Below are 17,205 nucleotides of genomic sequence, written 5' to 3'. Positions count from 1 at the left end.
TGTTCATGTACAAAATTATTCAAATATAATCTTTAATTATATTAAATAAAAGAATATGTAAATAAATAATGTCACCTGAGAAAAATGTATCTGAAATATGATCCACATAACAATGTCTGACTCAGAAAAGCAAAAATACAGACGACTAACAAATGGGCCTCACATGCCTTAGACTCAATCCTTATTTAGACCTTATTTGGATGTTGTGCCATAGATGCAAATTAGGCCAATGATATTGCGAATAATATAACACATTCATATTATTCAGGACACTGACCATCCAGTTTCATTTTTTTTTTTAGAAGCCGAATTCAAATTCTAAAAACTTTACACGCAGGAAATATGAATAATACATGATCACCCAATGTCAGCTGATCAGGTGAGAAAATTGTGTCAAAGTGAATCCTTTTGGATTGTTAAATTTATGACACAATAACATTTAGGTCTAAATTAGGAATGGAGTCAGACGCTGTTACCTACACTGTAGATCATATTTACAGAAATATATTTTGAATTCAGAATAAAATACAATTATACAAATACAATTTTAACATAGTCTTTTATTTATTAAAAGTATATTGAATTAATTTTGTATATGAACATCAGTATATACTGTACTGTTGTTTGAATTGTTAACAGAAATTACGGTGTTTTGTGTTATGGGTACATACCACGGGTGGCCAAACCTAGTCCCCAAGAGTCACCAACAGGTCAGGTTTTAAGGGTATCCTAGCTTTAACACAGGTGGCGCAATCAGTGGCTCAGTCATTTTGCTTGGGCCAGATGTGCTGAAGCAGGGATATCATTAAAACGTCGCTTATTGGTGGCTCTTGATGATCGAGTTTGGCTACCCATAGTATATACCTTTAAAGAGCCATAGATGGGGCTTTATTTGTATCCCACTCCTCTAATAAAGCAGAGTATCGGGCACGAAGCACGTAAGGATGCTCCACGTGGACTTACTTTACTTATGATCGGCCTGTACAGTATGTATCCATTTAACATATACATTTTTTTCACGTTCATGCGTGTCATACTTCTTTTCTTAGTTCACTGTTGCTACTGTACACGTCATAAGTTATCTAGACTAAGTCTTGAAGAAGATGTGCTTTGGAAGTAGTGCGGTCATATGACACGGTTTGGTTTCACTAAGAAACGTAAATAAACACAGCGGTATGGTACCAAATGCTGTAGTTGATGCATATTATGCCAAATTACACCTTACGCTGCGCTTATAGTGCTGGCGACGTCGCCCAAAAACAAACGCAGTGGCGCCGTTCGTGCGCTTATAGTAAGCGCGACGGCGACAAAGCGATGGGGCGACGTGAATTTCTGCAGCCGGGAATATTTGATTTTTCAGGGTCTGTCGCGTCACGTGACCGCCCCTGAACCAATCAATGCCCGGTCGCCCTCGCCGCAAAGCGAAATACAACTTTCGCAAGCGGCGACGGCTACGGGTGCCGTCACGCGTTCGGTTGCGTCGCCCGTCACGGGCACTATACGCGCGGCCATACAGATAACTGTTTAGTAAAAATGCCGCCAAATGTTGAAAAGTGAGAACAGCATGTGTGCAGGATTCCAGTGGAATGCAGAGTCCACGTTTATACGAATCGCTGTAGTGTACGGCAATGTGATACATTCCAATAGTTGGCAAATGGCATAGTAAATAGTGGCAAATAGCAATGTCCAATGTCCAAAACGTTTCATCTTTTAAAAATCTCTGTACCTTTTATCTTTGTTTCTGGCTGATCTTTGACTTTGTTTGCACTTTCATTCTTACTGGAAATGTGAAGGTGATCTACAAAATCAAGACAGGCAAGTTAATTTGAAAGAAGCTCATTTATGTCAATTATCAGATTTCAAATCAAATTATTTATTGATCTTAACACTATAAAGTACTAAACTACAGCAGTGTTTTTCAACTGTTGGTAGGAACCAATTGGGTTCCCAGGGAATCCCTAAAGGGTTCCCTGCAATTTTCAGGTCATTTGAAAATTGTACCAAATACAGAAAATAAAAAGCAAATTCACATATCAGACAGATGTGCAACTCTGACATACACCATTATCTCTTAGGATACAGTGCTACCACTGCAGCCAGGGATTCTGGGAAATTACATGCAAACACACACACAGGGTAACATTTTCCTTTCTATCCATTTTAACATGGAACACAAAAAGCTAATGCCTGTGGTATTAACCAGCTTTCAGAAGAATTTACAGCACAATACATCTGATCTCTGACACGCTATTAGAGAGGGTTGGAGTTCCTTACAATGCATATGGTCCCAGACACGCTATTAGAGAGGGTTGGGGTTCCTTAGAATGCATCTGATCTCAGACGCGCTATTAGAGAGGGTTGGGGTGCCTTACAATGCATCTGATCCCAGGTGCGCTATTAGAGAGGGTTGAGGTTAGGCAGAATCTCACAATATAATGATAGGGTACCATAACCAGAAAAAGGTTAAAAAAAACACTAAACTACAGTGTAAAAACACCTTTTTAAAATTAAAAACCTTTGAAGAAAAGGAGAGTGCCTGCTCCATGAATGAGCTGTAATTTGTTGTTTTGCTATATTGTGCTTAGACGACGAACCCACACAAGATATCAATCTGCTATTTAGCACGGCATGGTGTGAACACTCCATTAACCACAGACATGGTTCAAATACAGTCTATGGTTGCATGAGGTTTAACACATTGTCAGCCATTGCTACTATATGTGGTCAATTTAATCCGGTGCATTTTGTGACATCTAGCATTACAAAACACTGGCATTTCCTGCACTGGAAGATTATTCCCACACAAATAAACTTGATTTATCTACAACCTAATATACTACATGAAACCTGTACATTATAGAATAACAATCATATTGTTTTAAAATGATTTGTGCACAATCTTCACTACTGTGTTTTCATTTGAAGGCAAAACCCTGAATATATGAAAAACTGTGCAAGTAAATGTATGTTCACAGTAACATTCAATATTCTGTATATACCATGCACAGAATTCATTCAGACAGTTATGGGTCTACCAGAACGGTTACAATATACCCCCACATTCACTTGTACAGGGTAACTTGCATATAAATCTAATCTCACTATTTATCCATACAGCAATGCAAACAAATACAAGAAACTGAAACAGAAATACACCTATTGTTTGTATGTGACTGGTAAAATACCAGGACACAAATTATACTGTACTAGTTCAAAGTACCCGGCGTTGCTTGGGAATTCTCAGGAACTAAAAAATACTGAGATTTATGAATGGATAATTTCATTTGTTAGTTTCTTAATGAAAAAACATGTACTGTATGTATTTTTATTTTAATCCTGTTGGGTAAATTAGTTTTGTTTTTTCCATCAGGCGCAAAAACACACATTTTTTTCCAGTTCCCACTCTAGATCATTCAGCATACTGTAAAGTTGATCATTTGCAAAACATAGATTTTCTAAATTCAGTCCATCAACTTACAAACCTAAGTCTGGCCCTTTGGAGATGAACACCCCTTTTTAAATTCACATTAATTTTGTTTTAGGAGCACCAGTTATATTTATCCTATACGTATTTTAGTATCACACAGGTTATATAGAAAACTGCTCACGTATTGGATAGAAAATCCTAAAACGGTAGGTGCAAGGGAGGTAGTAACCATATATTACACAGAGTGAACTCAAGAATTCAAAAGTACCCCTCTATATGCACTCTTAACCAGATGTTTGTATGTAATTCGCAGGCCACAAGAAAAATCCCTTAGCCAGGAACTAAAAACGAAAGGCGGCGGAAAACAAAAAAGTTTTAATACATAATTAGTTAATACACTCAAAATTTAAAATATGTGTCAACTAACCCCTCAGAGGAGCCGTGGAGAAATGGTAGGGATATTTCAAATACAGTAAATGTCTTGATATTATGATTATCAGAGAATATCCCTATCTTCCCCTGCGTATCATTCAACATGTGATGTCCACAATGGTTGCTGTAGATTAATACAGTTGCCTGTATAAGTGATGTGACATATAATAGGCAATCGGAAGAGAATGAGTCCATAGGTATTAGTACAAGGTAAAAAAGCTCTTTGTAGCTATCCCACGTTGGGATGACTTAGTAGTCTAATAATATCACAATTATACTAAACCCAAGGCTCCATCATAGCCTCAACAGTTAATACCACATAGTGTCATATATATCAAGCAACATAGCCTCATGAATGGATACAAGTCATGGAAATGGTGCTTGAAATATAAACCATCCGTTCAATACTGTCCCTTTAAATGGTAGTGTGACTAAACAGTGTGACTAAAGCAGCTGTTTGTAAACAGCACGCAGCTCGTCTGCAGAGACCTAACAATAAAGCCGCCGGTGTGGGAGATGTGTGGGAGGGGAAGAAAGGAAAGCGGGTTACGGCGAGCCCAGGTAGAGGCAAGGAAAGTATACAAGCCGTGTAGGCATCTGGCACATGCAACGCCGTCGCTCCTCTGTGACGTCACCCTCGTGACGGTCAGTAACACCGACACGTGTTTCGCGCGTGTAACGCGCTTCTTCAGGGGGAAGGAGTCTGCTTTAGTCACACTGTGCTATTATTCTACACACACTGTTATGTTTTGGGTTTGCCGCAACCCACTACAGCTCTGGTTTATGCACTACTATTAGCTACTCTGTGGCAATGTCTGCACATCATATGTATCGGTGTGAGAGTTAGGGAAGTGGCACTACCATTTAAAGGGACCGTATTGAACGGATGGTTTATATTTCAAGCACCATTTCAGTGACTTGTATCCATTCATGAGGCTATGTTGCTTGATGTATATGACACTATGTGGTATTAACTGTTGAGGCTATGATGGAGCCTTGGGTTTAGTATAATTGTGATATTATTAGACTACTAAGTCATCCCAACGTGGGATAGCTACAAAGAGCTTTTTTACCTTGTACTAATACCTATGGACTCATTCTCCTCCGATTGCCTATTATATGTCACATCACTTATACAGGCAACTGTATTAATCTACAGCAACCATTGTGGACATCACATGTTGAATGATACGCAGGGGAAGATAGGGATATTCTCTGATAATCATAATATCAAGACATTTACTGTATTTGAAATATCCCTACCATTTCTCCACGGCTCCTCTGAGGGGTTAGTTGACACATATTTTAAATTTTGAGTGTATTAACTAATTATGTATTAAAACTTTTTTGTTTTCCGCCGCCTTTCGTTTTTAGTTCCTGGCTAAGGGATTTTTCTTGTGGCCTGCGAATTACATACAAACATCTGGTTAAGAGTGCATATAGAGGGGTACTTTTGAATTCTTGAGTTCACTCTGTGTAACGTATTTTAGTATGCCTATTAAAAGTTTGACTTTATTACTATTCATCTATGCTATGTAGTGGTATGCACAATTAAGGAATTTCTGCGTTCATACACGCCCTAGTAATTTTTAAAAATATTCTCTGAATACTTCCCAGGTAGCAACCATTTCTCCACACTACATTCACCTAGGGCTGGAGGTCTCTCTCTTCTCCCAAATATACTTATAAACCTGCCGTATTTGGTAAAAATCAGTGCAGTTTTTAAAGGTTCAGTCCGCCATCTTGATTCAAAATGGCATCCAATTGTATCGAAAACAGACAAAAACCTGCTCTTTGATCTCAGGAAACATCATACAAAATTTTGTTACATCCTAAGAGGTGTCTAAATGTCTAGCTAACAGACAAACCAACAAACAACTTTCCAAAATACATAGTACTGTAGATTACTTTTGCTTTCTGAGACTGAAAGCAAAAATATGACTGTGCTCAATGGTAACCTTTTATACATGCTAACCAGGATCGGAAATCCAGTGTCATTGCAACCCATGACACCTATCCACTGAAAGGTGTGACTTGCGGTTTGACAGCATTAAAATAAAAACTTATGTGGTGAATACACTTTCTATCTATGGGCACATCTACTACTTACAATTACATGAACACACATTACAAGACCAAAACAGCATTATGGAGGGTAGTGATTCTTGCTCTTTGTGAGTCCTAAGCAGGCCTAAAACCACACATCACTTAACTAATTATTATAAACATATTTAAGACATCCACACACACAAACTGATTTATTTTAGAAAAATGGATTTTTGCACATTTCAGGACTGATTGATAAAGGTTTTAACACCTTTTCTGAACAAACCCGTTAATGCAGCAATCTTTATTACTCACATTGTTTATGCTAGTGTTCCTGGTTCCCTTTTGGAAAATCATTATGACCAACATCCAGGCCAACTAGAAGCTATAATGTCACCAGAGCATGACATTATGACTTCCTATTGGATGACCCAGGCGACCAGCCTTGATTTTACTTACTGGCACCTTAAAAGGTAAATATCTCGGGAGCCATTGGGGTCCATGGTGCTAAGAATAGTGGGATCCCCCCTCCACACTGAGCTTTCGGATTATTTAAAAAAAAATGTTATACCCCATTCTTTTCACCCTCCTCATCCTCTCCCATCCTCTTTCGCCTTCCCATCTCGTTGTCTCTCATCCCCCTCTCCTCATTCTCCCACTCAATTAAAAATGCCTACCTTGCTTCCAGGCTGACGTCTTGAGGTGGTGCAGGGGAGGACAGGCGCTGAAGCAGCAGTAGACCCTGGACATCAGCGAAGACATCCGGGTCTTACCGCTACAGCCTGCTCCTCCCTGATCGGCCTCCCTCTCTGCTGCCCTGTTCTGTTCCCGCCGCCATTCTCGTAGACCTGCTGCGGTTCCACCGCCCGTCATTGACCTCCTCCACTCCCGCTGCCCCCCAAAATGTGCCGCCCCACCCCAGCCATTCTGACTCCTAAAGGGTTCATTACAAATCTTGTGTTACAGGAACAACACAACGACATGTGGATGATCTGAATCGGCTTGTTTATTTAGCCACAAAAACAGGGAACACAAAATAACAGCTTTAACTTCAGCATAGATAAACCAACGGAAGTCCAGGACCCTTTTGGCAAGAGTCTCTCTCTGTCTCTCCTCATTCTCTCTTTCCTCCCTCCCCTTTGCCTCTCTCCCTCTCCTCTTTCCCCCTACCCTCCCTCTTTCCCCCTCCCCTCCCTCTTTCCCCCTCCCCCTCCTCTCTCCCCTTTGCCTCTCTCCCTCTCCTCCTTCCTCTTTCCCCATTTCCCCCTCCTCTTCCCTTTCCCCTCTCCCTCCCCCCTGTCCTCCCTCCCCCTGTCTCTCTCTCTCTCCTTTCAGATAACCAACAAGCAATAGGGGGAGAAACAGGGATTTTTCTTCACCCTCCAAAAAACAGAATAATGTATAACAATTCCTACAATATTTCTATAACAGAGATTAAACAATGTACTATAAAATACACCGAAGTAAGACGTTTATGAGCTGTTACTAAATGTAACACTGCACACCACAGCTCTTTAACTGGTGTCCCTTGGACTCTGTTCCTGCTAATGTCATACTAGTTGCTTAGGCCTCCTGGCATTTGTGTTTTGTGTTTCTTTAGCACTATTAGTGTTATTGTTGGTGTCTCACTGGATGTTGTATTGTATAGCGTTCCTTTTTTCTATTTAGTGGGTACGGAAATTAGAGTGTTGTCATTGGGACACTGTGTTTTCAGCATTACCTTGTATATTGATTATTTGTTATTTTTTTTATGTGTCTTTACTCTCTTGACAATTACAGATTTTTTTTCTCAGTACTTGTGTGTGCAAGCCATTTATTTAAAAGCGCGGTGGGTAACCTTCAATTATGTTGAAATATAATAATTATCAAGTCTTTAAGTGTGTCTAAAATGACATTACAATAACCCTGTGATCCTTCTACTCCTAATTGTTTTTTTATCTGGTCCCTTTGAAAACTAGTTGAAGACTCCTGCTGTTCTATATCAGGGGAACATACAGTACATATTTACGTAATGGAGAGTTGGCTAAATATGAAAGGTCATGGAAAGATTACAAACGTTCGAGAACACAAACATGCTAAAACTACAGGTAGCTGCACATTCTCACGTCCTTTATTCTGCCAATCTTACTTCCTTCCTGTCACTATTCATTGGAACAGTCTCTGTTCCTCTTTCTCAACGAAATGTTTGCTCATTTATGTCTCCTTCCTGTTAAACTAACAGAATAAGTAAGGGTTATGCAAAATTGCTTTGCAAAAACGATCACCCATTGAGATTAGAGGAAAAAGTTAATTTTATTCTCTAACAAGCAGTGATTGCAGATGGTGGGTATGTTTAAGAAAAAAAATAACACCTTCATTGAATGGAAAGATATGGGTTAATCCAGGCAAATATCTATTTGCCATTTAACTATTGGGATAAATTGTAGCAGCTCTAACTCTTTAATAACTGTGTATCTAATTTTTCAATGTGCTTCTTCCTGTTCTTATATATTTCATTTTCTCCTTGTCAACAAGACAAAAAAATGTTGCTCTTGATATTTTTCCATTGTTTTTTAAAATCAATATTAATAAAGATGTCACCCAGTAAAGCATTGATCACACGACTACTGAGCTATAAACGTTTCTGTGGAACAGAAGAGGCAATTACTGTTCTGTTTCAAGTGGCTCAGTGAGGAAAGTCACTGGGGCCAATACACTAAGCTACATTAATTAGCACTGAAATGGGTTACATCGCTCGGCCGAAAAAGGGTGCAGCCATAAGCGCTATTCACTAAGGCTGTTTGGCGCGTTTTCGGCCTGCCTTGCCCAAAAGGGCCATATCGCGCGATCACCTTCTTCCCCCCCTGATATCGTGCTTAAAGTTAGATAGCACGATAACTATTATAAACAAAGCAGCCTGTAAGAACTGCATGGAGACGCTGCGTCTCAATGCACGGCTCTTTAAGGCGATCGTGCTGTGCAAATAATAATAATAGCATGTACTTGTATAGCGCTGCTAGTTATTCTCAGCGCTTTACATTGAAATTTTGCAGGCACAGGTCCCTGCCCCGTGGAGCTTACAATCTATGTTTTTGATGTCTGAGGCAGAGGGAGATAAAGTGGCTTGCCCAAGGTCACAAGGAGCCAACACTGGGAATTGAACCAGGCTCCCCTGCAACAATCACAGTGTCTTTAATCCCTGAGCCACTCCTTCGCCTAAAAATATGATTTTTAATACTAGTGTACATGAGCATGGGGTCTCCTGAGAAAACATGGCCGGCCTCACATGGTATGGTAGCCAATCAGAGCGTGGGAACTCAATCCCAACTCTGATTGGCTACCATACTGCTGCGGCCCCTCCTATCCTCCGACGTACCCGGAAAAAATGCGGGGATGTTTTCCAACTCTCACGGGCCTTCTCCGCGCGGCCCGAAATCAGCTGATAGCGCTAATAGCGCTAGACAATGAAAGCGCTTAGCGCTAAACAATAGAAATGCCCGCAGGCGCCCAAAATGGCCGAAAACGGCCCCCATCAGCCCGCGATTTGTAAAATCGTGGGGAAAAGACTGCAGGAGAATAAAGGCGGCCGCCACTGTACCATGTGCCCAGGCCATACTTGAAAACGAGAGGTAACTCTCAATGTATTACTTCCTGGTAAAATATTTTATAAATAAATAAATAAATGTGAGGCCGGCCATGTTTGTTTGGGTGACGTCATCTTAAAGGCAACTGAAGCACAACCATTCTGATTGGCTGGCGTCATTGCCTTTAAATGACGTCATCAAATTATTTTTTTCCGGCCAAATCCCATGGTTTTCACGACCCAATCAGGACCGTGGGAACCATATGACGAAAATGTGACATCATAGGCCTATAAAAGCCTATGTCGTCTCATTTTGAAGCTAGACGGCGATGAGGAAAGACCTCCTATGGAAGAAAGAAGATCAGGGCGTGGCGGATGAAGATAAGACCCGGAAGAAGACAGAAGAAGACGGAGAAGACCCCCACTATGGATTACAAATAGAAGAAAGAAGATACAGACACTTGTGGATTGTAAGGGTTTATTTATTTATGGTTACCTGGTTCCTGTTGTTGGATTACTTGTTCGAGAGCTTCCGGTTCCCCTTGATTTCGGTGAGTGGTTCATCTGATGGCAAGTAAACAAAATAAATGTATTTTATTTTATTTTACAGGTTTTTTTAAATTTTTTTCATGACGTCCATTTTTTTTTTATCTCCATTTATTTGCCCTGAATTTATGTATGTCACTATGGATATACATACGTACAGGACAAGTCAGTGGTTGTATTGTATGTTGATTTTTAATGTTATTCAATTGTTTTTTATGCTCTTTTATTGCACCTGTATTTATGTCTGTAAACTATAGATGGACATACATGTATAATAAAAACTTGTTTGCTTGCCTTGTTTTGATGTTTTTTGGAATTGCAATTTGCTGCTTTGTGTAAAAATGTGTTTCTAATCTACATTTCATTTTTTCAAATGTTTATTTAAAGGCTGTTTGCTATAGATTATTTCATTGTCTTATTTTTGGAAGCTAGATTTAGTGTGATGGTTACTTTGACAGATTATTTTTCACAATGGTTTGTTTTTAGGATTTGAAGTGTGTAATTGATTTGGATTGTAATTGATTGAAGATTGGATTAATTGATGGTAATTTAATTGTGTTGAGATGCTTTGTTTTTCTTTAATGATTGTATTTGTATCTTGTTTGGAATACTGTATTTGATTTGGAGCATTGGTTGGCATAGTATACATGATGCACAGATTAATTGTATCATGTATACATTGTCAAATTGAGTGTTTTTATTTGCATTTCCTAGATATTGATTTTGCTTGGTGCTGTTTGATATTGGGAGAGATTTGTATTTCGGCATGTACAGTATATCCTTAACCATTTATTTGTATATTGGTTAATAATGCATATACAGTATATAATATATATATATATATATATATATATATGCCTATAGGGAACCATGTTAAAAATGGTTATTGAGGCAAAAAGTGACACTGTGTGCTCATTTGCATGTCATTTCCCAGAATCCCTTGCTGCAGTGGAAGTGCTGTATGCTGGGTGATAATGGGGAAAGGCGGGGTTGCAGACCTGCCTAAGACATGCAGATGAGCATACAGTTATATTTGCATATATATATATATATATATATATATATATATATATATATATATATATATATACATACATACACATACATGATGAAGCCACTGTACAAATAAATGGGTGAAGGTTGGGTATCGGGTCAGGGTGGCTTAACCCCTTAATGACTGTAGCGGTTAATAACCGCTAAGGTCATTAAGGGGTTAGGGGACATTAGTTTGGCTCTTTTTCTTCTTGTGTATATTTTTCAGCACCCGAGTGTATGGACAGTGAGGAAGATGAGGATGGCCTTCATCGTGGGTGCCGGTCAAGGGTGAGTACAAAATGTATTTATTGTGATTAATGTATATTTAATGGGCAAATGCATTATTATCCATATGTGGATAATAGTAATTTTGCCCATTACTGTAGTGTATGTGTTAGGGGGCGGGGGTATTTTTTATAGTATTGTTTATTTTTTGGGGGCACACTATTGGTACCGCAGGCGGCCCCGGACATCCCCACGGGGACCCCCGTAGTCCCGCAGGGATCACCCAGGGACCCCCGCGGGGTCAGCCGGGGACATCCGAGGGCCTGTTGTATGGATGGTGTGCCTGCAAAAAGGTAAACAAAGAAATATTTTCTAAGTCCAGCTCCTTTTGCGCCTGCCTTTAGCTGGCACGTTGTTAGGCGCGTTTTTTTAAGGCCGATTCACTTAGCACTGCTTAGTGAATCTCCTGTACTGGCAAAAAGCAGTGCAATAGCCTGATCGTGCGCATTTTGCGCCGAGGGCGGAAAAAAGCCCTTTTAAAAGCGATAAAGCGAAGTTATCACTGCATAGTGAATCTCACTGCAGCCTTATCGGTCTTAAAGCGTACTTTGCGCTCTTAAAGCCACTTAACGGAGCTAAGTGAATCGGCCCCACTGAGTTTGCAGCAGGGGAAACTGGTTCAATTCCCCGTGTCAGCTCCTTATGACCTTGGGCAAGTCACTTTATCTCCCTGTGCCTCAGGCACCAAACACATAGATTGTAAGCTCCACGGGGCAGGGACTGTGCCTGCAAAATGTCTCTATAAAACTAGCAGTGCTATACAAGAACATGCTATTATTATTAAGTACTCCTGTGGCTCACAAAGCAACACACAGATAATAGGATGGCCCAAAGTGATAAGATGTTTTGCAAAGGTAATTAAAACCACTAGCAAGACAGTGCTTATTAGACAACTAGTACTTGTTAGTGACATGTTTAAGAGGTGAAACTTTTTTAATTTACAAAAATCAGACACCTGTACAGGGTAGGTATCTTTTAAATACTTTTGATTGTTAGTAAACTGAAACATGGTAGTGCTCTGACTTTCTTTAACTACGCACTTTAGTGCAGTCACTGTGTTTTTTGTTTGCATGTTGTCACTGTGTGTTAACTGCACACCACAGTCTTGTTAAAAAACAAAAAACTCCCCAAAAAAACAAAACTCATTATTCTAAAGAAGGCTGTGACGTACAGTATGAACAGTTATACTGACATCTTGAATATCATGGAAAACCAATCAAAAACCTATTGCACGTGAACAACCATCACTGCCACCTACAGTAGATGTCAAAGGCAATCTGCAGGTTGTATAGTGTTTCATTTGTTTTTTATCACTTCAAAAAACTATTCATGTATTACAAAATGGCTGCTGCACCGATTTGGTTGAAACTTCTGACAGATCTAAATTAGGATAGCAGAAATGTAACCTCAAAAGAGAGAACACATGGACCAAAAACAGAACAAAGAAAACACACATCCAAGGTGTCCACAAAGTCTACATGTCTTTAATTCGCTCGCACATCCAATCAAAGCCTTTTTAAGATTAAGAGAGATGTGGACTTTTAAAATGAAATAGCTTAAATACATTGTCATGTGAAATGCACAAGGTACCAAATATTTCAGACTTCAGATAAATAATAATGTCTCTCTAATGGTTGTTGAATAAAAGCCCTGAGCCAGTTAAATAAGGAAGTAGTCAGCCAGATTTGCTAAATAAGCGAGTCATGCAGCTTCAACCTGGAAAAGGGGAAACCAATGTCTTGCATAATAAATGCACTGTCGTATTGTAACGTGTTCTGTATGTGCTGTAATATCACAAGGGGAAAAAGAACTAACCATGTTGCTTTGAGTATTTTTCCTTTTTCCTATCAAAAAATGTCACTCAGTAAAACATTAAACAAAAGGTTAAACTTCATTAATATAAGTAACATTCTGGCATAATAATCTGACTGAAAATTATGAGCGCTTCCAGCCTGCAGGGGTTAAATATTGGTTTTGTGTGTGTCCTGCTACAACGTGCCATTTTGGCTTTACAGTATTTTTGTTCAATAAATCATGACACGGTGTAATATGTCATGTGTTGATGTTCATCCGAGGTTGTATTTAGCTAATTTAAAGACCTGCTAAGGAACAGATTGTTATGATGTCCTGATATGTAAAACCATAGAATTCAAAGAGGGTGTACTTTCTTTTTCACACAACTGTACATACATACATACATACATACACATCATAGATATACACATACATATACACAAACACTACAGAGCGGTGTATATATACCCCATTTGTATGACTGTACACTGATGTGTCTCTTTTAATAATAACTTAAAATATCAAGGGACATATTTTAAATTTGGGAGATCAAAATATGCTCTTGAGACGTGAAAGAACTACCTGACATAACCGAGAGGCGATTCCAAGAAAATATTTCATGCCATGACACGGAATATTAATATTTAGACAGGAACCATTATTTCCTATCATGGGGAGCAGTAAGCATTTTATTAATCAAAGAAAGTAGATATCTGTGGTAGTATTGCAGAAAAAGATTATGAAACAAAAATATATACAATATATATATATATATATATATATATATATATATATATTGTGACAGAAACCAGGGGATGGTAATAAATTCCGTATATAGGGCTCCCAGGATACTAGACAGTTTCTATCCTGTTTGGCCTGGGAGTGCAGCCTTATAATACATACACTCCATCCCACAGTTTGGCAAGCGCTGGAACTGAGGGATGAGAGATCCAGACCAGAGTTTGTCTGCTGCCTGATTTCTGTCACCTGTCATGCTAATTAGGAATCAGGTATGAAAGACTGATTTCCTGTTTGCTCTGGTCTCCCCACAAGAGCCAGGAGGCTGGAAGGCTGCTGAACTACAGAGGGGAGAAGCCTCTTCCCCAAACAGGTTCAATCTTTCTGTTCATTTGTGTAAGACTGCAAAAGTACCGTGTTTTGATGTTGGAAGTGGAAAAGCCACTTCCAACCCTGAGTCAGGGATATCTAAGTTAAGTTATCGCTCAGGTGAGCAGCTTTTGTTTTGATCTGTTTTCTGTTGTATGCACTGTGGCAGTCTCAGTGCCTGGGACTGAATAAACCAGGCATAGCCTGTTTAAAGGAACAGTACGTGACGCCTCATCATTTAACCTACCCTAAAAGACCGTGTTCTAAACAGTCCCGGACAAACGACGGAGCCCCGGAGTAAGCCGTTTGTCACATATGGTGGAGAATGCGGGCAGAACACTAGGGGGTCTGCGGGTTGAAGAACTTTGAAAAAAAAAAAAAAAAAGTTTTTTTCATCCTCTGCAAACAAGATGGAAGACGTGGTGGGTGCGCTGGTACGCAATGTCGCTGCCCAGAAAGACGCAAATGAAACCCAGCAACAGCTGTTAATAGCCCAGCAAGAAACTAATGCAAACCAGCAGCGGACGAATGCAGCCCAGCAACAGCTGCTAATAGCCCAGCAAGAGATTAATGCCAACCAGCAACAGGCGAATGCAAACCAGCAACAGACGAATGAAGCCCTGCAAAACGCGAATGCAAACCAGCAAGAGACAAACCGCTTGCTGAGAGAGGAGCAACAGCGGTTCGCTCAGGGCTTTCAGCAGGAACTCGAGATCCTGAGGGGGACTATCAGTAACCTTCCACTGGCAGCGGCAGCCCCAGTTCCGAAAATGACCAGGGCAAGCCACTACCTTCAGAAGATGGGACCCTCGGATGATGTGGAAGCCTATCTTCTCACGTTTGAACGCACGGCACAGAGAGAGGGATGGCCAGAAGCTGAGTGGGCTGGTCTAATCGCACCCTTCCTAAGCGGCGAACCCCAGAAGGCTTACTTTGATCTAGAGCCAGCCGAAGCTAACGTCTATGCAAAATTGAAGTTCGAGATCCTCGCCCGCCTCGGCGTAACCACGGCTGTTCGCGCCCAAAGGTTTCACGCATGGTCCTTCACGATGGATAAAGCCACCCGAAGCCAGATGTATGACCTAATCCACCTCGCCCGGAAGTGGCTACAACCCGAGATCAACTCAGCCAGCCACATCGTGGAACGGTTGGTCATGGACCAGTTCTTGAGGAAACTTCCCTCTGCCTTACGCCGTTGGGTCAGTCGGAGTGACCCCCACAATGCGGATGAGCTTGTGGCCCTCGTAGAAAGGTACAATGCAGCAGAAGAGCACACGCAACCCACAGTCGTGGAGCAACCCCACTACCCGAGGTTCCAGGACTCTTCCAGAGACGGTAAAAGGGTACCGGGGTTAAGGGGCGCTGAAGAGCGGCGACCACCTTCACGCAGCACCAGCAACAGTGGTTCGCACACTAAGGGCAATAGCCAACATGGGGAGCTGGGAAAAGGCTCTAAGTGGGACACAGACTATGTACCTAAATGTGTAAATTGTCATGAGAGGGGCCACACAGCAAAAATCTGCCCACTAAATGATGAGCCCATGCAATGCAACAGCGTGGAACCTTATTCGCTGTTGTCCCAATGTATGGGCCCTAGCCCAGAGGACCCCTTGAATAACCATCTGTGGGCATTTGTAAAGGTTAATGGTAAGAGGGTTCGGGCACTTCTTGACTCTGGGAGCATGGTCACACTAGTGTCCGAATACCTCTTGCCCATTAAGAAGAAACAGGGAAACAGTTCACAAAGAATGGCAATTTGTTGTATACATGGGGATAATCATGAATATTCCACTGTTGATGTTTTTTTTGAAACAGAGTTTGGTTCTTTAGATTTCAAGGTGGGTATTGTACCCAAACTGGCACATGATGTGTTAATAGGGACCGACTTTCCCCATTTTCTAAAAATGTGGTCCCCCGCTCAGAATAGCGCCCAGAGTTCAATAGCGGACCATAACGAAGTATTAGAAGAAACAAATCCTTTCCCTTTTTCAGAAATGGAGGTTGACGAGGGCCCAAATAAGAAGGGGGAAAAGGAGGAGTGCTGTAAAATTCCCTTCCCCATCACTACTTTGGTAGGGAATACCCCAAATCAAGATGTTGAGCAGACACTTACCACCCCAGAACCGGATAAGACCCTCGCTGACCTAGAGGTCAGTCCTGGGAGTTTTAAGAAGGCCCAGTGGGAGGACCCCACATTAGCGGTACCAAGGGGAAATATACGGGACCAGAATAGTACTCCTGGCCAACCAGATAGGTCACTTGCTTACCCCTACTTCGAGGTAGAGAACGACCTAGTATATCGGGTTGATAAAAGGAAATCAGTTACAACTAAACAATTGTTGGTACCACGGACATTCCGTAACGTAGTATTACACCTCGCACATAGTCATCCATTGGGGGGACACCTAGGGGTGGAAAAGACAAAAGAAAAGGTTCTCCGAAGCTTCTATTGGCCTGGGGTTCTGGCAGAAATTACGAATTATTGTTCCTCATGCCCAGAATGTCAGATCACCGCCCCGTTCAAGGCGTACCGCAGCCCATTGGTACCCCTTCCCATAATAGAGGTACCATTTGACCGGATTGCTATGGATCTAGTAGGACCCCTAATAAAGTCTGCTAGGGGACATCAGCATATATTGGTAATATTAGATTATGCCACCCGATATCCGGAGGCAGTTCCCCTACGTAGCACCTCAGCTAAAAACATAGCAAAAGAGTTAGTAGTTCTGTTTTCCCGGGTCGGGATTCCTAAAGAGATTCTATCTGACCAGGGAACACCATTTATGTCCCAAGTAACGAAAGAGCTATGTAAACTCCTAAAAATCAAGCATCTCAGAACCTCAGTCTATCATCCACAAACAGATGGTTTAGTGGAAAGGTTCAATAAAACCTTAAAGAGCATGTTACGGCGGGCGGTTGATAAAGATGGGAAAAACTGGGATTGTTTGTTACCGTACCTGTTATTTGCCAT

At 40.9% G+C, this 17,205-nt stretch overlaps 1 protein-coding gene across 2 annotated transcripts in view; it reads right to left on the bottom strand.

The window, feature by feature from the left end:
• The window catches only part of IFNGR1 (interferon gamma receptor 1), a 60,410-nt gene that overhangs the window by 20,094 nt on the left and 23,111 nt on the right, over positions 1–17,205 (bottom strand). The window contains exons 2-3 of one of the 2 annotated variants that reach the window (XM_075597831.1): positions 6,583–6,839; positions 1,727–1,798 (exon numbers count right to left, since the gene is read on the bottom strand). In XM_075597831.1, the coding sequence (XP_075453946.1) occupies positions 1,727–1,798; positions 6,583–6,839 (329 nt within the window). The remainder of the gene's footprint in view (positions 1–1,726; positions 1,799–6,582; positions 6,840–17,205) is intronic. The other variant, XM_075597832.1, reaches the window with a different exon arrangement.

Source organism: Ascaphus truei, chromosome 4 (assembly GCF_040206685.1).
Source record: "Ascaphus truei isolate aAscTru1 chromosome 4, aAscTru1.hap1, whole genome shotgun sequence".
Lineage (NCBI taxonomy): Eukaryota > Metazoa > Chordata > Amphibia > Anura > Ascaphidae > Ascaphus > Ascaphus truei.
The sequence above is the reverse complement of the archived record's forward strand: the minus strand, read 5'-3'. Positions and strand labels throughout refer to the sequence as shown.